This window comes from Lathyrus oleraceus, chromosome 5, assembly GCF_024323335.1.
Source record: "Lathyrus oleraceus cultivar Zhongwan6 chromosome 5, CAAS_Psat_ZW6_1.0, whole genome shotgun sequence".
NCBI lineage: Eukaryota > Viridiplantae > Streptophyta > Magnoliopsida > Fabales > Fabaceae > Lathyrus > Lathyrus oleraceus.
The window spans coordinates 63,616,988-63,639,913 of NC_066583.1; the positions used below are offsets into that span (position 1 = coordinate 63,616,988).

Sequence of the window (22,926 nt, forward strand, 5' to 3'; positions counted from 1 at the left end):
CTCAATGAAAGCACGATCAAAGTCACCCTTGCAAGGGAAATGGGAGACAACCTCGAACGTTTCCTGATCCACCAAATCAACCAAGATTTCTCTTTTCTCCTTTTAAAGCATATTGATGTAGTCTCCATAACAATAAACTATGCGAAAGAGAGACTAGTATGAATAATGTGGAGTAAATAAGAAAGTTGAAACAAAAACACAAACACTCCTATTGGAGCGTGTCGACAACAAGGAAAATATATTAAAAGAAAATCATAAGCATCAAAATCCTAAGCACATTGTCCCATAATGAGTTGACAACTGGTGAATAGACTCTTTAGGCCCCACTACCCCATTTTCCAAAAACTATAACGATGGAGGCGGGAATGAGATAAAGAGAAGATGAGCATTACCTTAAGGGTGATAAAGCTGGAACCTCGTGTAATGAGAAAAGGAAGTGCAAGTAAATTTGAAGTGAAGTTTCGCGTAAAAGAATTGGCAGCAACGTTAAAAGCTATAGCTAAAGTGATGAAAAAGAAGATTTTGAATTATCGAAAAGAAAATCTTTAGAAAATGACAAATTAGAAAATTCTTATGGATATATTCAGGGTCTTCTATAGCAAGGTAAAATTTGTGTTAGTAATAGTTCAAATCTCCTTGAAGATAAATCAAGACACTCGAGTATCCTAAGATAAGAGAGTCATAATTACTAAGAAAGTAACAGACACATGTCGAGAGCTTCATGTAAAGCAACGTTCAGTGAAAGGAATACATTTAATGGGCATACTCTCAATGTTAGTGATGTCCCATCAATGATCATACCCGACAAAACCCTTGTCCTATAGAGCATTGACAAAGGTTTATGTGACAACTCTTTTGAGCCGCCCAAAAGGCCTAAAACAAAAAACATAGACATGAATGCTTAGGATGCATACATATGGAACAGGTGAGCCATCACTATCAACAAGGATATATAATTCTAAACTCTTACACATCATACACCATCTAGATCTATCAGACGGTCTATCGCGTAACACTTAACATCCCACATTATTTCAATCACCCACTATATAAGAGATGAAACACACATTTATAGATAATTCAAATCCATTTATCACTTTGCACCACTTCTCATATCACTAACTTGAAAATCAGAGTGCAAACCATATAGATATACCCCATACCAGCATACCAAAAGTCTAGTCCATCGTTCCTTAGATCAACTATGTCGTTTCACCAATAATTCCGGTTCCATTATAAAACATAAACAATTTGTTAAACTTAAAAAGTTAAATCCTTTCAGAGTATTCAAATTCTATAAGTATTTTTTGTTTTGTTTTGCTAATGAGAATTTGAAAGTTGTTTTTTTTAATTCTAAATAAAGAAATATAATTTTTAAATTTTTAAATTTATTTTTTATTCATTATATATATGTATACAAATTTACATAAAAATTGTTATTTTATAATTTTAAGAGTTCATTAAGGACACAAGATATCATAAAGACAAAAAAATATAAAAAATTGAGATAAGAATAAATATTGATAATGAGATGACACACTTATTCTATTATATGTTTGATACTTTTTTAATTCATATTAAAAAATGAGAGTTCATTATGGGCACAAGATATGATAAAGGCAAAATATGATAAAAAAATGAGATAAGAATAAATATTAATAATGATATATATATATATATATATATATATATATATATATATATATATATTAAAAATTCATATAAATTTTTTTATTTTATAATTTTAAGAGTTCATTATGGGCACAAGATATGATAAAGGCAAAATATGATAAAAAATGAGATAAGAATAAATATTAATAATGACATGATAGATTTATTCTATTATAGGTTTGAAATATTTAAGATAAGAAAAATAATATTATTACCTTATATGCTTGATTTTTCTTTATATACTGAATTAAGATAAAATATGATATCTTTATTTTATCTTATCTATTCTTTTATTATCTGTTTCATTATTTTATTATTATTATTATTATTATTATTATTATTATTATTATTATGTGTTTCAAATGAATCCTAAAAATACTACTCTCTCTTGTCTTATATATAAAATATAATTTTAAAATATATTAAATAATTAATATAATCAAATATATTTGTTATTTATTAAATTTATTTTTTATTTATAATTATAATCAGATGTAGTCTTAAGACATTAGACATACCCTCAATTCTTTCCTTCATTTTCTTTTATAAACAAATCTATTTTTACTTAAAAGAAAACAAGGCATCGAGGTTAGTATTACGGTATTTTTTGATAATTTGTTATTTAATAAGTTAAAAAATAATTTTGTATTTATAAATATGATCAGAGAGGTGGTATTAAGACACATTTTCTATATTTACTTAAAAGAAAAGGAAGGTGTCGAAGTTATCGTACGTCTTTTGTTGCATTGAAGAAAGTTAAAACAAAGAACATGAACCAATGCAAGAATGCGAAAAGCTAAACCCACCGACTACGTGCTTCATGACACGTGACGAGCAGTATGCGTCTCAATCAATCAACACGAACTTCTAAACCACCACCCAACAAATTCACGACTCGATATATAATAGGCAAAAAATTTGAATAGTAGTATAAAGTAGGCGTACAGAAACCACACCTTTTCTACTTTACATTTTTTTAGTTAACTTTTAATTTAAATTTATTCAACCAAAACCAAACCAGAAAATTCATACACAGAATATATATACACCACCCCATCATACAACATGCGCCCACCGGTTATTCTCGAACCATCCGCCACCTTTTCTTCTTCTTCTTCTCCAACCGATCGCAGGCTAAACACTCTCGCAAGACACCTTTCTCAATTTCCAGATCATAATCAAATGGCTTCTCATATTTCTCCTTCTCCAACAGCTTCTTCCGATTCCGTTTTCGCTCACATCGCTCAAGCTCCCGAAGATCCTATCCTCGGGGTAACTAACTATTCTTCTCTTTCTATTCGATTCGATTATCATTTTTGATCTTCCGAATTTTAGATCTCGTTTAGATCGTGTTCTTAACAGACTTTGTAATTTTATTCATTCGTTTCAGTTATTATTATTATTTATTTGAGATTATGAGAATTGATTGGTTCCGTGTAGCGTTTTGATTTCACGTTTCTGATGATGATGATGGTTTGATATGTTACGTATTAGAATTGTTTTGTTGTGTTGTGACTTGTGAAGCTTACGCAATTTTGATAGTGACCTCATGATTGCTCTGTTATCTTACCTCTCTGATTTTGTTTTTGTTTGTGTTTGAAAATTAGGTAACTGTTGCTTACAACAAAGATCCAAGTCCTATTAAGCTCAACTTGGGCGTTGGTGCTTACCGAACTGAGGTTAGCCTCATATTTGTTTTCAATTCTATTTCTTCATTAGATATGAACTGCGACCGCAGTGTTGCAACACGTGTACCTACATGTACTGCGACTGTTTTTTAAAACCTATAATCATTTGAAAAATGGAAAAAATTGAATGTAAATCACGTGCTATATAGGTGTCTGAATTTAATACACATTCAATATGAATTTATATACTCTATCCGTATCAGTTTCACAAGGAGTGTCGCTTTAATTAAAAAATATTTTAAAAATGAATGTCATTTGAAAAAAAAATCATTCTTCAAGATAGAATTAATTAATTTTTCTAATTCTACCGGATTCTACTTAGCATATTTATGATGCGGAAACATCAATAGTTAATAGGGTTAGTTTAGTAAAAATATGTAAGTTTTTGACAACTTCAAATGTATTTTTTAATCTGGTTAAGAACTCATAGGCTATGTATTTCTAAATTAACTGAGTTGAGCAGAGTGAAATGAATATTTCATTATATTGTTTGGATATTTTAGGATGAAATGTAATAACAACAAAAATGAGGGTAAGTAAGGAATTGGATGAAATGCATTCCATCAAGTTCCACTCTATTCCATCCCGTTTATATCAATCCAAACAATGGAAGATAATTTTATTCCTTTCTGCTTGATTCCATTGCGTTCCGTCAATCAAACATAGTCTAAAGCACAATTAATTTTGAAACTGAGGTAGTAGTACTAATACATAATCATCATTTGCATAATTTGTTCACTGAAAATGCATGTTAAGGAATAATGACTTGATGAATAATGAAAGGGTCGATTAAAGTTGCAAGACAAGTTTTGAAATTCTACATATTGGTTGTGACTTGTGAATTTTACTAATGCTATTGTTTGTTCTATTTACCAGGAAGGTAAACCCCTTGTGTTGGATGTAGTGAGGCGTGTTGAACACCAACTGTTGAACGACTTGTTAGTACCTGACTCACTCACTTTGCCTTTTTTTTTGTTACTCATTTCCAAAGAGTAACTTGGATTCGAGTTTTATATAAAGTTCCGTTCTGCATTATTTTCAGGTCACGCAACAAGGAGTATATTCCAATTGTTGGGCTAGCTGATTTTAACAAATTGAGTGCTAAGCTTATTTTTGGCGCAGACAGGTTAACAATTGAAACTTGATGTTATAATTTTAACATTTCTTGATTAATCTGTCATTTTCTTGTTTGTAAATATTCTTCTTACCCGTTTGTTCCTAACTGTTATTTTGCTAACTCTTTTGAATATAGCCCTGCTATTCAAGAGAACAGGGTTAGCACTGTTCAAGGCTTATCTGGTACTGGTTCTTTAAGAGTTGGGGGTGAATTTTTGGCTAAGCACTATCACCAAGTAAAGTGCTCTGTCCTTAATTTCATTTTCTACCCTCTATCATTTTTGACTGATATTGCTGTGCGTATCGTTGGGCTTACCGTGTTTGATTGCATTCATCTTTTCAGCGGATTATATACTTGCCACAACCTACTTGGGGAAATCATACAAAGATTTTTGCCTTGGCAGGTTTAACTGTCAAAACATATCGCTACTATGCTCCAGCAACACGGGGGCTCGACTTCCAAGGTTAGAATTACTGTATCAACATGTGGAATGTTATTCCTTAATTTCTAATTTCTATCAATGTGTGTCCCAACATCCATCATGATAAATATTCAATAACATTGCTAGATTTTATCTAATATTTTTTTGCTTCCTTGTTCCTAATAGGACTTCTAGAGGATCTTGGTTCTGCACCATCTGGATCTGTTGTTTTGCTACATGCATGTGCACACAACCCTACTGGTGTTGATCCAACGCTTGAACAGTGGGAGCAGATTAGACAGCTCATAAGATCAAAATCTCTGTTACCTTTCTTTGACAGTGCTTATCAGGCAAGCATTTTTGCATTTAACCAACATAGTGCTTTTTGCTTTCTTGAATCATTGAGAAATTTGTGTGTGGATATAATCTACAAATATTTGCTTCAAAATAACAAATCCAACCACTTCAAATCTCTTGAACCCTGAAGCTTTCCATTTCTTGGCATCATGCATGCTTGATAAAGTAATATTTTACCATGTCTCAAACGCGCGTTATTCTTTCAAAAACTCTTTTTAAGTTATATCTATTTTTATTCAACAGGGTTTTGCCAGTGGAAGTCTAGATGCAGATGCACAGCCTATTCGTTTGTTTGTTGCTGATGGTGGTGAATTGCTGGCAGCTCAGAGTTATGCAAAGAACATGGGTCTTTATGGTGAACGTGTTGGTGCCTTGAACATTGTAAGAATTTCAAAACATTAAGTGAAGATAATTTTATAGGTTTCATCATTAATGTTCAATAAGCACGGCTTGGATTTCACCCTATTCAATCTGGTTTTTCCCCCTGATTACAATTTGAATCTTTCTATCATTTTAGCACAGATAACATGATTCATAAATTTATACTTTTTTATATAAAAAAGGTTTGCCGTTAGTTACATGTGTTGTTTGAATTTCCCTGATTTTCCTTTTCCACAACAAATAATCCCCAGGTCAGCAAGTCAGCTGATGTTGCAAGCAGGGTTGAGAGCCAGCTGAAACTTGTGATTAGGCCCATGTACTCAAGTCCTCCCATTCACGGTGCATCCATTGTGGCTGCCATTCTCAAGGACCGGTGAGCCAAGATTCTTCCTCTTTCCTTAGTTAGACTAAGAAATATGAATTTGTTTTTGGCTTTCATTTTTGTTCTTTCTCATTGCTTGCTTCTTACAAGTTTTGCTTCTCTTTCAGGGATCTGTACAATGACTGGACTATTGAATTGAAGGCAATGGCTGATCGCATTATCAACATGCGGCAACAACTTTTTGATGCTTTACGCACTAGAGGTTGGTTTCTTCAAAGTATCTTTTACAATTCATTTGGCTTGTATCCATTAACTATTTATCGGAGTTGTACTTATCTCCCGATTAATTGAACAAACAGGTACACCAGGTGATTGGAGTCACATTATCAAGCAGATTGGAATGTTTACCTTCACAGGATTGAATCCTGAGCAAGTTTCCTTCATGACTAAAGAGTACCATATCTACATGACTTCTGATGGGTAAGACGGATTTATTTCTGACTTATTCAATGAGTTCGGACACATTCTTTTTTTTTTATGACGAAATTCCGTATTACTCAACATGCACTGTTTATTGTGCAGGAGGATTAGCATGGCTGGTTTGAGCTCCAGAACAGTCCCACATCTGGCGGATGCAATACATTCAGCTGTTACCGGAGTTGCCTAAATTCTACCTACTGTTTTCAAATCACACCACTGATGGTGGATATTTTTGTGTAATAATTGGCTCATCAACAATTAAACCTTAGTATAATTAAACAATTAAGCCTTGTTTTATGAGAATGACAAACAACTTTTTGCCCACAGGGCTCATGATGCCTCCCTTATAGAGCATTACTAGGTTCCGATCAGGGGAATTTTTAGTTTTATGATTTGAAAAATTTTAAACTTCATGTAATTTTAATTTGAGATTTGAGTTTCAAATGATTTTAACCATTCTCTTTTTCTCGTCCAAATTATGTTATATAGTCATGTATCGTTTTTTTTTTGTGGGTGGGTAAAGGCATGTATGATATCTCTTTATCCTACCCATAAAATTTGCCCTAGAATAGTTTGCATCACTTTTAAATTTGAGAATTTGTCCTATAGATGCATCCGGAAGTACTCCAATAACAAGATAGTTAATTAAATCAGTAGACTGATTCACGCAGATGTGAAAGTTGCTATCAGGGAAATATTTTTTATTTATTTATTGACTTAAATGTAGTTTTAGTTTTCCTTATTTAATTTTTCTAAATTTTTAATCCTTCTTTAATGAAACTGAGTTTTAAATCCTTTATTAAGAATATCTTTGATTACGTGACATGTTGACAAATGAAATATTTTTGATTTATATTAATAATTTAAAAAATAATTAAAATTAAACAATAATAATTATTCAATTTAGTTTAGTTATAAAATCATCCTCTCCCTTACACTAGAAGTATGTTTCCCTTGATTCTCAAGAACCCTGGTCTTGAAACGTGTTTCCTCTAACTCTAAAGAACTCTAATTTCGAAGAAATATTATTCATCCTAATTCGTCCCCAATTCAGAAAGCAATTACCCTTCATTGTCACCATGCTTCATCAAGCTTCAGAAAAATCTATGGACAAAATTTCTCAAATAATAGGGACAAGCAATGAAGATGTGAAGTTTTGTCTCAGGCATGCATGTATTATTCTGTCCCCACGATAGAAACATCATTTGTGCATTTCTTTTTGTACATGGTGGTCCCACTGTGTTTTAGGGTTTGTGTTTCTTGGTTGCTTAGGATTTGTGGTCTCTCTTCAGTCATGACATATCTTCGTTTGTAAAGTATTTTTTGTGGTCCCTCTTTCATTTTAACTCATATTTATTATCTATTCCAATCCATCTAAGTATCAAAATATTATGTTTAGAATTCTTCATGGAGTTAGACTTGTTGGCACCTCTGTGAAATTGTATGTTATTGGGTTTATTTTAGAAATGAGTTGGAAATGAGATGTTAACTACATGCCTATTTTGAATTGTTGGAATTGATTAAAAAAGAGGGATATAGAGACATTAAGTGTACTTGGTATTAGAACCCTAGGTTTAGCTTTACTCGTGAATTTCAAACACTTAGTTGCGATAATGATGTGTTGCAACTGATTAAAGATGTTTATGGCTGCGAGGTAATAGATTTGTATGTTGAACAAAACATTAGTGAACCTGACATTGTAGATGAGGCAGAAATAAGGCATGACATAATTTTTGATGATGATGAAGTTCATTGTACGACTAAAAAATTTGCTGATGATAATGAAGTGGAAGTGCATAATGAAGTGGAAATGGACAATGAAGTGGAAGTAGACAATGAAGATGACGTGGATAATAAAGCTGAAGTAGATGTTGGTGAGGATAATGTGCATGAATTGGATTTGACAACTGTAATACCAATTGAAACAACTAAACCACACGAGAATGACTTTCACCATGATAATGGTGAAGATTCTGACCAACTGCAGACACCACCTGCGAGTGAATGTGATGAAGAGTATGAGAGATTTCCAACCTATAGGGTTGGTTAGGAAACAAAGTTTCAGTTAGGCATGGTATTTAATAACAAGGAGTTGGTAAGGGATGCTATAAAGAAATATGTCATGGTGGAGAAAAAAATGTATACCAAAAGAAGAATGATGGCAAAAGAAGGGTTGTTAGGTATATTGATGAATGCAAGTTTTACATGAGAATTGGTAAAAAGGCTGGTAACCAATATTGACAAGTGGCGAGTTTATATGATGGGCATATTTGTCATAGAACAACCCAAAATAGAAAAGCAAAGACTAAATGGTTGGACAAGCAGTTTAGCAATATACTAAGGCATACTCTTGACGTGAAGTCCGTTGGACTAGTTGCTTTGTGTTTTGATAAGTGGAGTGTTAACTGTCATCTGATCAAGCTTATAGAGCTAAGAGGAGAGAAATGTATATTATTCAAGGAGAAGGAAGGGACCAGTTCACACATCTAAGAACGTATGCTAATGAGTTATCCAAGTCCAACCGTAATATTATTATTGTGTTGCAATGCTCTTACTCTAGTGATGGTTTGAGAGAATATACATCTGTTTATAGGCATGTAAGGTTGGTTTTGCATATTATTATAGACCACATATAGAACTTGATGCATATTTTTTAAAAGGAGACTATGGTGGACAGTTGATGTTAATTGTAGGCATGGATGAAAATAACAAGTTACTTTCAATTGCATATGCTGCTGTAGAGGCATAAATAAAGGACTCTTGAGAGTAGTTCTTAAATCTCTTGCTTGATGACTTGCAAGTCATAAATCAAAGGGAATATGTTTTCATTTCAGATCAGCAAAAGGCAGACCATTCATGTCTTATAGTTTTCTTACTTATGCTTTTATTTCTTGTATAAATGTGATTTTAATTGTGTTACTTATATTTTACAGGGTCTTGTCCCAGCTGTTCAAGGTTTGAGTGAGCATGTGGAACGACGTCTATGGCCCTCAACTATAGCCTGTAGGTAGTGCATTAATGGTCAATCTACCAGTAATGAGAAGAGCAATTGGACATCCCAAGAAGATGAGGAACAAGACCAATGATGAACCCAAAAACCCACATGTTCTGCCAAGGAAGCTTGCAACTGTTACACGTTAGAAATGTGGATTTGTAGCAGGGTATTCGTTACCATTGGAGATATTGACTAAATCCAAGGTAAATCATACAAGTCGAGTCGCCACCGCACTTCTATTTATCCAAAGGAATGGTTAGAAAGCGAACAAAAACCTAAAAGTTTTATCGAATCAAAAACTAGTAAAAGAGAGTCAGAGATCTGGGTAAGGGGGCTGGTTATGCAATGGGAAGGTGTTAGGCACCCAAAACATCCTAGGTACTCCTAGGGAGCCCTTTTCACACTTGTTGTAAAGGTTATTGTTTTTTTGTAAAAAAATTGTTTGTGCAAACATGATTGAAGAGATGAGAAGAGAATATACAAGTTTATTTACATTTTGTGTTTGGATGGATAAACCCATTGCCTACGTACCATCTTAAAAAGATTAGGATCAAAACCTCGTAGTTCGGGGTAAAAATCTCAAAACAAGTTGGTGAATTGATTGGTCCAAAAGCCTTAAGGTCTTTTGTTATCAAAGGGAGAAAACTCAACCTAAAACCACAAATGCACCATGTGAGGATAGCTTCAACATGCTAGTGAGGGGTTAACCATATGATAAGCATGGAAGACTCATTGTCCATCACTAAGGATATAGGTGAGTATTACATCTACCTCAAGGATAACTCAAACCTAATAGCTAAAGGTTATGGAAAAATTTGATTAAAGAAGTGGCCATTGGAACCACAAAAGGACATTTGAATGGGTTATATTTACCAATTAGAAGTATATACAAAAATGGTCAAAGTTGACTTAAAGATTCAATTCAAAATAAGTGTTATGGAAAGAAGGTTTGAAGATCAAAAGCATAAGGCTTAGGTTTCTAATGTTTGAAAACAATGCTTAAACGTTTGCACAATTTTTTTGGCTTGGGTTAGAGTGGAGGGAAGAAGAAGAATGGCTAAAGTCCTAAGTAAAGCAAAAGGTGAGGGATAAAGAAACAAAACCACAATGGAGTTCCTCTCTTGAGATCATATTGATGATCCAAGTAGCTCCCATCCTTTGGAATAAGCAATCACACAAACATAAACTCAAGCAATCAATCAGAGTGAATTTGAAAAAAAGCTCCTCAATGCCTCTTGGATCTCTCTCTCTTGGAAGCTCATGGTAATGGTTCTCAATTAAGCTCAAGTGGGAACTCCTAGCACAAAGAAAACACACATCAAAAGGTTCTATAATACAATCAAAGAATGGACAAGAGGAAGTTTCATACCCCAAAATTTACCCGTTAATATTACAAGGCATTTTTCAAGGCACTCCAACTTGTTTTTCAAGACATTGACCGTAAAGGAACCAAGACCCAGCTCACAAATGGCCCAATCCAGAAAATGGCCCAAACTGGCATGCTCGCTAGGCGAGCAACCCCTTCGCCTAGCGAACCTTTCGCTACAATACTCGCCAAGCGAAGCTTGCGAATACCAGAAAACGCTGGGCTTCATTCTGAGCCCATTAGGTCACAACAAACCATTATAAATATCAGCATTTCAGTCAGAAAGAGGGGACGGAAAACGAAAACGGAGAAAGGAGAATCCTAGCAAGCAAACCCTAACGCTCACAGACGGCAAACCCTGGAGGCAAACCCTGAAGGAACCCAGCGGCATCAAGGTTACCTCTGCCCAATTCAATCCGATTTTCCAATCCAAGGTCGCAATTCAATTTACAAACAGGTTTGCATTGCTATTACCGCCTTATGTTCTTAATTTGCATGTGGCATTATGATTAAATTCATGAAAATATCTTAAGTCTGGCATGTGAATTTTTAGTACGTATCTGAATACCTCAAATGATTAACCATGTAATTGCTGTAATGAAAGCCATAAAATATAAAATTGGCTGAAATTGTACTGTTATCAAAACCGGAATCCGCAGCCGCTCGCTAGCACATCGCTAAGCGAGCATGCAGCGAGTATTCGCTAAGCCTTCGCTAGGCGAAGCAGGAGCGAACGTAACAGTAGCTGACTTTTCTGTTCTGATTTTTTTGTTCATCTGACATGTTTTATCATAGCCATGCATATTTTATCTGATCCTATTATTGTTGTGAAAAGTCAGTTCACCGTATGACAGAACTGGCGACTCTGCTGGGGACTCTTAAAGAGAGGTTACCTTAAAAACAAGATCACTTATTTAAATTGTCTGATTTACTTTTAAGGGATTGCTTGGGTATTTTATGCTTGAGTGAAAGATCCTACACCCGGATCTAGTGTACCTTAGGTAAGTAGCAATAGATCATCGCGACTATCCGGCGTATACTGGAATGGTTAAAATGATGGCTACGGTTAATGTGACACTTTGGATGTCCTGATGTTCCTCATGTTTACTTGAGGAAAAATTTGGCTTCCACGTGGTGTCATCAAAGCATTAACCAGACCTTTAGAACCCTAATTGACTCATCCTAGCCATTAGAAAGTAGTGAGATAACTGGCTTCGGTTCCGACTGAGGTTGGTTGAGACTCGATACTACACTCTTTGAGATTGGACTTTAGGGAAGCTTCGGTCAGCCACTTGGTGTTGCACTGAAGTGGACTTAAGGAAAGGTCAATGATTTGAGATCCTTCTAGAACCCGGTTACTATTCTAGGACAGGTTGAACCAACCAAACTTCAGTGGGGAGGGTACTGACCTATGGAACTCATGCAAGCCTTAAAACCTAGGAATGATTGTTGTGTGACTTGTTTGTGCTTGTCGATTACATAACATCATAACATCATAACATCATAACATCATGGCATTGTACTAACCATTTCAAGGACTTAGGGATTTAACTTTGCTCTGAAACAGGGCTATGGCTTCAAGAAAGACCATTCAGATCAATTTTGTAGCAATCTTTCCTCAACTAAAGGATTTAGTGTCAGAACTTCTTGATCAGACTCAGTTCATCAAGAGACATGGTTCTATCCTCAATTTGGTTACCACTGATTTCAAAGAAGATATGATGAGAGTTCTATTCCAGTTCTTCGACCCTAAACATCATTGCTTCACCTTCCCAGATTATCAGTTGGTGCCCACGTTAGAAGAATTCTCCAGGCTGTTGGGGATACCTGTCCTTGATCAAACACCTTTCAGTGGTTTAGAAAAGATTCCGAAGTCTGAAGAAGTTGCCATGGCTTTACACTTGACAAAATCCGACATTGAAACTAATTGGGTAACAAGAAGTGGAGTTAAGAGTTTACTTGCCAAATTTCTGATGAATAAAGCCCGAGAATTCCTAAAAGTTAGGGATGTCCATGCTTTCGAAGATATTCTAGCATTACTGATCTATGGTTTGGTGCTATTCCCTAATCCAGACCAATTCATAGACGTGAATGCTATTAAGATATTCCTCACTCATAACCCTGTGCCTACCTTGCTCGGAGATATTTTGCATTCCCTTCACACTCGTACTATGAAAAGGCAAGGGACTCTCATGTGCTGCGTACCTTTATTGTCTAGGTGGTTTATTTCGCACCTTCCTCAATCAGTCTTGAAGAATGAGCAAAATCTGAAATGGTCTCAAAGGATAATGTCGCTCTCCCATTCAGACATCCGTTGGTGTCCTCATCTCAAAGAAAATGTTATCATCATTGACCGTTGTGGAGAATTCTCTAACGTACCACTCCTGGGGATAAGAGGAGGTATTACTTATAACCCAACTTTAGCCCTACGCCAGTTGGGGTATGCTCGAAGAGAGGGTCCACATGAAAGAATTATTCAAGGCACTGTGTTTGACTATGACAACGATTCCCAAGGTCTCCGTCAAAGATTTGTACGAGCCTGGGGCATGGTGAAAAGAAGCACTTTAGGACAGAAAAACTCTATTCCTATGGAACCTTATCTCAGATGGGTACGAGCCAGAGCTCGTGAACTTGTCATGCCATACCTTGCAGTCGGACCGCTGATTGTTGAACCAGAAGTTGAAGGAGGTACTCCTCAGATCATTCCTTATCCTGATATGCCTACCGATGTTGAAGAATTAAAGAGATCCTGGATCCAGCTTAGAGAGGAAAGGGATACTTTTGAGACTCAGTTTGTTGCAGAAAGGAAGAAAGTATTAGAGCTCACCAGCCAGCTTAATGAGGAACGAAGACTCAATACATATCTTCGCCCAAAAAGAAGCCGTCCCTGGGAGACTTGAGCTTTTATTGTATTTTTATTTTTTCCTTTTGTAATGAACTTTGATTAAAGAAATTATTAATAAAAGTTTCCCTCTTTTGGGTGGTTTACGCAAAGTTAAATTCCAGGAGTCCTTGAAAACATTTCATACATTGCATAGCATAACATAACATTGCATAGCAGGTATTCTAAAAGATCAATATTCTCACGGTCTTCCTTCCAAACAGAAAAATGGCTCTCGAACAAACTGTCAAAGATCTCCAGGCTCAGAATGATCAATTCCAGGAGATGATGCTGAGCTTATCCAAGGGGCAGGAAGAACTGAAGGCTCTCTTGCTCGAGAAGAAGAAAGACCCGAAACCTGTGAGTTACATTAACCCGGGAAGGAGGCGTAAAGGACAAGCTACAGGAGTCAAGATTAGTCTTCCGAAAGATCAAGAAGAGGAGACAGAAAATGATTCAGGAGAGGAGGATGTTGATCTCTTCAACTCTGAGGACGACGATGAAGATTATGAGAATGAACAGTACTCTCCAAGAGATGGCAAGTACAAGTTGCTGGAAGAACGTATGCTAGCTATGGAGGGTCAGAAGGCGCCCGGTCTGGATTTCGAAAGCTTGGGACTGGTCTCTGATGTGGTCATTCCTCGCAAATTCAAGATCCCCGCTTTCACTAAGTATGATGGTGCGTCTTGTCCTCAGATGCATCTGAGAGCTTATGTGAGAAAGATTCAGCCGTATACCACTGATAGGAAGCTATGGATCCATTTCTTCCAAGAGAGTCTATCTGGCACATAGTTGGAATGGTATTATCAACTCGAAAGCTCTAACATCCGCACCTGGACTGATTTAGCGACAACTTTCTACAAACACTACCAGTATAATTCTGAATTGGCGCCTACTCGACTACAGTTGCAGAATATGACTATGGGATCTAAAGAAAGCTTCAAAGAGTATGCTCAAAAATGGAGAGATTTGGCTGGCAGAGTCAAACCCCCTATGACTGACCGAGAATTAGTGGACATGTTCATGAGTACATTGACTGGCCCATTCTACAGCCATCTACTGGGAAGTTCTTCATCGGGTTTCACTGAACTTATATTGACAGGTGAACGTGTGGAGAGCGGCATTCGAAGTGGAAAGATACAGGAGACTACCTCCGCAAGCACCAAAAGGTCCTACCAGGGGAGGAACGAATCAAATGCTGTGTACGGTCAAAAGGGTCGTAACAAGAAAAATCGTGACCATACCATTGGAGCAGTTACGATTGCAGCGCCGCCATCTCAAAATTTCCAGCACAGACAAGACAGGCCAAGAAGGCAGTTTACCAAGATCAATATGACTTTAGCACAGGCACTGCAGGGTATGCTAAAAGCAAATTTGATTACCCTCAAAGATCCTCCTACGAATCCCAACACTACTTCTCCTCGTTATAATCCCAATGCCAGGTGTGCGTATCACTCCGATAGCCCCGGGCATGATACAAACGATTGTTGGTCATTAAAGAATAAAATCCAAGATATGATCGACGCTGGGGAAATTGAATTTGAGCCTCCGGAGACTCCTAATGTCATCACTGCACCTATGCCTAATCATGACAAGGCTGTTAACGCCGTGGATGACAATTCTCACATTTCTAATGTAGCTGACTTAGCATCTCCTCTCCTGGCCATCAAGAAGAAGTTGTTGCAAGCTGGCTTGTTTCCAGGTTGTGCTAAAAATTGTGATCTCTGTATATCCCGACCCAATGATTGCCTGAAGTTGAGAAATGGTGTTCAACGGCTGATGGACGATCATACAATTCTCTTCGAAAAGGTTCCTAAGGTGGAAGACCCTATTGAAGAAATATCTGTGATTGCTAGGTCCAAAGTTCCAGTGAAGATTACCGCTCCTAGAGTACCTGTGAAGATTACTGCTGAGCCCAAGGTAGCTCCCCTGATCATTACTGCACCTGGCCCAGTACCATATTCCTCAAGCAAAGCCATTCCGTGGAATTATGGAGGTGATGTTTATATCCATGGTGTAAAGCAAGATGATAATTCTGCTAATTCTGATGACGTTGACATTGTTGGGACTAGTAGAATTACTCGAAGCGAAAGGATCTTTTCCCCAGAGGTCTCACCTCCAGTCCCTGAAAACCGTGGAAAGGAACCGGTCAACCCTTCTCAGTCAGAGACCCCGGTCGAAGTTACTACTGAAGATGTTGCCAAACAAGAAATGGAAGAAGTGCTGAAAATCATCCGCAAGAGTGATTTTGATGTGGTAGAACAGTTGGGGCATACCCCGTCTAAGATCTCGATGTTATCCTTGTTGTTATCTTCTGAATCTCATGCCAATGCCTTGATAAAATTCTTGAAGACTGCTCATGTACCTCAGGAGACCTCCGTCGATCAGTTCGAAAACTATGTTGCTAACCTGACTGTTGACAATGGCCTAGGTTTTTCCAATGCTGACCTGACCCTGGCGGGGAAGAATCACAATAAAGCTCTGCATATCTCCATTGAGTGTAAGGGGATCACTTTGTCTCATGTATTGATCGATAATGGCTCTTCTTTGAATGTGCTACCGAAAGCCGTGCTCGATAAACTGGACTGCAGGAACATTGAACTGAAGCCTAGCGACATTGTGGTGCGTGCTTACGATGGTGCAAAGAGTGTTGTCCATGGTGAAGTGGTTCTCCCTATCAAGATAGGACCTCAAGTCTTCAACACTACCTTTCATGTAATGAACATTTGTCCCGCCTATTCCTGCTTGCTGGGACGCCCTTGGATTCATGGGGCAAGTGTTGTAGCTTCGTCTCTCCATCAAAAGCTGAGATATCCAATAGAGGGTAAGATCGTCACTGTGTGTGGGGAAGAAGAGTATATCGTCAGTAGTGTGCATACCTTCAGATACGTCGAGATGGATGGTGAATTCTTTGAGACTCCGTCTCAGTCATTTGAAGTAGTTCCTCCGACTAATCCTGTCCTTAAACCAACTTCCTGTGCGCCCAAGGTTATTCGTGATCCTCCTGCCATGATTTCTCTGAAAGATGCTCAAGCCGTGGTTGAAGATGGTGGTCGTACTGGCTGGGGTCAACTGATCAACGTACCATACAAGTCTGATAGATTTGGCCTAGGGTTTAGCTCTAAGAAGGTAGTCAAGGATCAAATTAATGCTGTAGAAGACGCTGACAGTGATTGCGACCTGGATAGCTGGATTTACCCGACAATTGGTGACGGACTCAATAATTGGAAGGCTGAAGACACTATCCCGATTTCCTTTAGTCAGGAGTAATTGTTATTGTCTATTTTAGTGTTGCGAAATTTTTAATTTTAGTGTTTACAATTGAACTTCTTAAAGCATTGTGTCTATGCCCGGGGCACAATGGCTAATTTGTTAAGGGTTTTGTCATTTTCATAAGCATATTCACATTCAATAAATCAATGGACTTTTTGCATTCAAATATTGCGCTCTTTATCTTTCCTGTCATCTTCCAAACAAGCTATGTTTCTTACACACACTCACGTAACGAATTGCAGATCCATACCCACTCTGGATCCTGTTGATAATAGTTCTACTACTGTTCATTATGACTTTGAAAGTCCGATCTACCAAGCCGAGGATGGAAGTGAGGAAGATTGTGAAGTACCTGGAGAACTTGCCAGACTGGTATTGCAAGAAGAAAAGACTATACAGCCGCATGAGGAGTCAATCGAAATTGTAAATCTGGGTACTGAAGTAGACAAGAAAGAAGTCAAAATAGGAGCAGGCTTGGAAAACAGTGTCAAAGAAAAATTGATTCAGATGTTACATGACTATGTAGAGATTTTTGCTTGGTCTTATGAAGACATGCCAGGGCTAGATACTGATATAGTAGTGCATCGGCTGCCAATGAAGGAAGATTGTTGTCCCGTTAAGCAGAAGGTTCGTCGCATGCGTCCTGAGATGTCTGAGAAAATCAAAGCCGAAGTTATGAAACAATTTAACGCCGGTTTCCTGGCCGTTACTTCTTATCCTCAATGGATTGCTAACGTGGTACTGGTCCTGAAAAAGGATGGTAAGGTGCGAATGTGTGTAGATTACAGAGACCTGAATAAAGCGAGTCCCAAAGATGACTTTCCACTCCCGCACATTGATGTTCTGGTAGACAATACCGCTCAACACAAAGTATTCTCCTTCATGGATGGATTCTCGGGTTATAACCAGATTAAGATGGCACCTGAAGACATGGAGAAAACTACGTTTGTGACGCAATGGGGCACTTTCTGTTACAAAGTAATGCCATTCGGTTTAAAGAACGCCGGGGCAACGTACCAGCGTGCTATGGTGGTTTTATTCCATGATATGATTCATCATGAAATAGAAGTATATGTGGACGACATGATAGCCAGATCTCATGCTGAAGAAGAACATCTCGATCATCTGTACAAATTGTTTGAGAGGTTGAAGAAATACAAGCTGAGATTGAACCCGAACAAATGCACCTTTGGAGTAAGATCCGGTAAACTCTTGGGCTTTATTGTCAGTGGCAGAGGAATTGAGGTTGACCCGGCCAAGGTGAGAGCTATTCAAGAAATGCCAGTTCCCCGTACAGATAAAGAAGTCAGAGGTTTCTTGGGACGTTTGAATTACATTGCCCGGTTTATCTCCCATTTGACCGCTACCTGCAAACCCATCTTCAAACTACTGAGGAAAAATCAAGAGATGATATGGAATGATGAATGCCAAGAAGCTTTTGATAAAATCAAGAAGTATATCCAGGAACCTCCCATTCTGATACCACCAGTTGACGGAAGACCTCTAATCATGTATTTGACCGTGTTAGAAAGTTCAATGGGGTGCGTGTTGGGGCAACATGACGAGTCTGGTCGAAAAGAGCACGCTATATACTACCTTAGCAAAAGGTTTACCGACTGTGAAACAAGATACTCACTGCTCGAGAAAACTTGCTGTGCTTTGGCTTGGGCTGCTCGCCGACTAAGACAGTATATGTTGAATCATACCACTTTGTTGATTTCTAAGATGGATCCTATCAAATACATATTTGAGAAACCTGCCCTCTCCGGAAGAATAGCACGATGGCAGATGATTTTAACAGAGTACGATGTTCAGTATACTACCTAGAAAGCAATCAAAGGAAGCGTGCTAGCTGATCATTTGGCTCATCAAGCGGTGGACGATTACCAATCTATGAATTTTGAGTTCCCAGACGAGGATGTCATGCTTGTTACTGATTATGAAAAACCTGGACCGGATGAAGGACCCGAGCTGGGATCCCGATGGACTATGGTTTTTGATGGATCTTCTAATGCATTGGGCAATGGTGTTGGTGTTGTAATCATTTCTCCCAGGGGTGGCCATACGCCTTTCACTGCTAGACTATGTTTTGATTGCACCAATAATATGGCTGAGTATGAAGCGTGTATTTTGGGACTCAGAGCTGCTATAGACCTGCGAATCAAGTTTTTGAGTGTGTACGGAGACTCAACATTAGTAATCAGTCAGATCAAAGGAGAATGGATACTAAACATCCGAACCTCATCCCTTATCGAGAGCGGGTGTTGACGTTAATCCCATACTTTGAAGAGATTACATTCGAACATATACCAAGAGAAGAGAACCAGTTGGCGGACGCATTGGCTACCATGTCATCTATGTTCAGAGTCAGATGGGACAATGAAGCTCCCAGGATTACCATTGAACGATTAGATGAACCAACATATTGTTATGAACTTAATACTGAGGGAGGAGAAGAAAAACCTTGGTTCCACGAAGTAAAAAGATATTTAGAAGCTCAGGAATACCCTGAAGGGGCATCCATCAATGACAGGAAATTCCTGAGGAAGTTCTCCGCTAAATTCTTTTTGAGTAATGGAGTATTATACAAACGTAATCATGATTCGACCTTGCTTCGCTGTGTGGATAAAAAGGAAGCAGAAAAGATTATGGAAGACATGCATGACGGTATTTTTGGGACTCATTCCAGTGGACATACGATGGCCAAGAAGATTCTGAGATCAGGGTATTATTGGTCTAACATGGAAGCTGATTGCCACCATCACTCCAGAACGTGTCACAAGTGCCAGATCTATGCGGATAAAGTACATGTGCCTCCTGCTCCATTAAATGTGTTGACAGCCCCTTGGCCCTTTGCAATATGGGGCATTGATATGATTGGAGAGATTAAACCTACAGCTTCTAATGGACATCGTTTCATTCTTGTTGCTATTGATTATTTTACAAAGTGGGTAGAGGCAACCTTATTTGCTTCTGTCACCAAGAATGTGGTGGCACGGTTCATCAAGAATAGTCTTATTTGTTGATATGGCATCCCTGAAAGGATCATTACTGATAATGGTACTAATTTGAACAACAAGATGATTACTGAACTCTGCACGCAGTTCAAAATAAAACACCATAACTCTTCTCCGTACCGGCCAAAGATGAATGGCGCCGTGGAAGCTGCTAATAAGAATATTAAGAAGATTATACAAAAGATGACAGTAACGTACAAAGACTGGCATGAGACGTTACCCTTTTCTCTCCATGGTTATCGCACTTCAGTGCGCACTTCGACAGGGGCAACTCCGTTCTCTTTAGTCTATGGAATGGAAGCCATTTTACCAGTGGAAGTCCAGATTCCCTCTCTAAGAATCATGAAGGAGGCGGGCTTAGATGAAGATGAATGGATTCAGACTCGCCTCGATCAGATAAATTTGATTGATGAGAAGAGACTTGCGGCTGTTTGTCATGGGCAGATATATCAGAAGCGCATGACCCAGGCATTTAACAAAAGAGTCAAGAGACAGGTGTATCAAATTGGCGACTTGGTGATCAAGCGTATCATTCTACCACAAGGTGATCCCAGAGGCAAATGGACTCCCACATACGAAGGGCCATTTGTAGTTAAGAAGGTATTCTCTGGTGGAGCCATGATGCTTGCTACAATGGATGGCGAAGATTTCCCGCATCCTGTGAACGCGGACATAGTTAAAAAATACTACGCATAAAAGAGACCTGCTAGGTCGACGTATCTAGGCAAAAGTAAGGGCATCCCGGCGAACCAAAAGGGCTCGGGCAAAATTAGGGATAAACATATAAAAATGTACACCCGGCAAGTCGAAGACCTGAAAAGGAGGCTTGGGCAAAAAAGGGTATCCTGGTGGACTGAAAACCTGAAAAGGCGGTCCAGGCAAAAATTAGGGATTAAAGCGTATGACTATGTACCGTTCTCAGTCAGCTTCACCCAAGTTCAAAGGACTGAACAAGCTAATCACTTTTATCCGACCGCAGTAGATGAGAGGCTTGAAGACATAATGACAGTAGTGGAATTAAAATCAATAGGACTTTTTCTGCATAGCTTTCTCTTTGTTTCTTGACAATTTCCTCTTACTAGGATTTCTGTCTCCTTGTACACAAATTGCCTGTTTATAGGCCCTCTTTCAAAATCAATACAATTTTATTTTGAAAAAAAAATGTTGTTGTTTTACTGCTTCTGTTTTGTTTGCGTAAACGTCCATTGATTTAGTTTGAATTAATATATGCATTTGAACATGATTGATGTTTACCGAAAATACATGCATAAAATAGCAATAACAAATACTAAAAGACTTCAGGATCGAGGAGAAGGTCTAACCATGCGTTCCAAGGAATCCGGTTGCTAATTCTATTCCCCAGCATAAACCAGCTATTTCCCAGAAGAGGTTGGCATCACCAGACTGGTCATCTCTTCCATCCCCAGCCAGGCTCTGTTGAGTGTTTCCCCCATCAGACAGAAATCAAGTATCCCCAGCTAAGAAAGGGTCATCAATACAAGTATCTCCAACCAGAAGATGGGGATTTATCTTCCCCAGGAAGTCGCCAGGAAAAACTGTTCAGACGCATAATTCATTCATTACATCATTTCACAACATACGCATACGCATGCATACATTGTTCGCATTTATTTTCATAAGTATAAAACATCTTGTGCATCATGACATAGCATGAAGCTAACTTTATTTTTCAGGTCAATTATCCTCTTGATACAGTCCAAACAAAGGTCAATTCAGACGGACATCTTTATCAATTACATTCATCTCTCAGATACAATCTACTCTGGCAAGCACTCTGATATCCGCCCGATGGTGGCATCTTTAAGCCCACCCCGGATATTCATTGCAAATACAACATATACAAATACTATCAGATATAGCCTAGCGTACGGTTCATTCTGATTCAGCTCAACATATGACTCCTTCAACTCAGATATGATCTAGCGTACGATCCATTCTGACCTTCAACTACTCCAATACGGTCTAATGTACGACCCAGTTGGACCTTCAAATCCTCAGATGCTACCTAGCATACGGTACATTCTGAAGTGTAGTCTGGCGTGTGACTACCCCCTTCATCATCAGAAACAGCCTAACGGACGGCTCGTTCTGCTGCTCAGAGACGGTCTAGCGTACGACCCATTTGGACGTTCATCCCCTCATATGCTGCCTAGCATACGGTACATTCTGAAGCATGGTCTAGCGTACGACTCCCCTTTCATCCTCAGATACAGCCTAATGGACGGCTCATCTTGCAACTCAGATACGATCTAGCGTACGATCCATTCTGATCTTTCCTCCCCAGCGAAGTCATCCGCCTAATGAACAACTCACTCTGGTATTCAGATACAGTCTAGCGTATGATCCATTCTGATCCCTTATCCCCAGCAGTGTATAACACACTCTGACTCCCCAGCAAAGTCGACAGCATAATGGAGGATTCATTATACGGTCTAGCGTATGACCCAGTATGACACCCATGCCTTCAGATATCGTCTAATGTACGACGCACTCTGAAGCTCTCATCATCAAACTTCCTGGATGGCATCTTTAAGCCCACCTCCATCAAGACCAACTTTCGATTAACAAGTGCAAATTTTTGGGGGCATTCTAGTGTTCAATAATCTTTCACCTCCAGATCACGAATGGCGTACACACCGTTCTAACTCTCTCGGTTCAAGAATATTGAACAGGGGCAGCTGTCATACCCCAAAATTTACCCGTTAATATTACAAGGCATTTTTCAAGGCACTCCAACTTGTTTTTCAAGACATTGACCGTAAAGGAACCAAGACCCAGCTCACAGATGGCCCAATCCAGAAAATGGCCCAAACTGGCATGCTCGCTAGGCGAGCAACCCCTTCGCCTAGCGAACCTTTCGCTACAATACTCGCCTAGCGAAGCTTGCGAATACCAGAAAACGCTGGGCTTCATTCTGAGCCCATTAGGTCACAACA

At 38.3% G+C, this 22,926-nt stretch overlaps 1 protein-coding gene across 1 annotated transcript; it reads left to right on the plus strand.

Annotated features, from left to right (window-relative positions):
* Nucleotides 1-2,392: 2,392 nt before the first annotated feature.
* Nucleotides 2,393-6,893, plus strand: LOC127084859 (aspartate aminotransferase 1). Its single transcript, XM_051025377.1, has 12 exons — nucleotides 2,393-2,943; nucleotides 3,279-3,350; nucleotides 4,236-4,297; nucleotides 4,402-4,485; nucleotides 4,612-4,711; nucleotides 4,819-4,939; nucleotides 5,084-5,247; nucleotides 5,498-5,635; nucleotides 5,887-6,008; nucleotides 6,125-6,219; nucleotides 6,317-6,437; nucleotides 6,540-6,893. Exons 1-12 carry the CDS (start codon nucleotides 2,737-2,739, stop codon nucleotides 6,622-6,624), a joined length of 1,371 nt encoding a protein of 456 aa, XP_050881334.1. The 5' UTR covers nucleotides 2,393-2,736; the 3' UTR covers nucleotides 6,625-6,893.
* Nucleotides 6,894-22,926: the final 16,033 nt, after the last annotated feature.

Bases quoted from the DNA above. Each gene is read 5' to 3' on its own strand.
- LOC127084859 (XM_051025377.1), top strand. From the start codon at position 2,737: ATGCGCCCACCGGTTATTCTCGAACCATCCGCCACCTTTTCTTCTTCT. The intron at 4,712-4,818 runs GTAAAGTGCTCT...TCATCTTTTCAG, and splicing joins TGGCTAAGCACTATCACCAA to CGGATTATATACTTGCCACA. The intron at 4,940-5,083 runs GTTAGAATTACT...TGTTCCTAATAG, and splicing joins ACGGGGGCTCGACTTCCAAG to GACTTCTAGAGGATCTTGGT.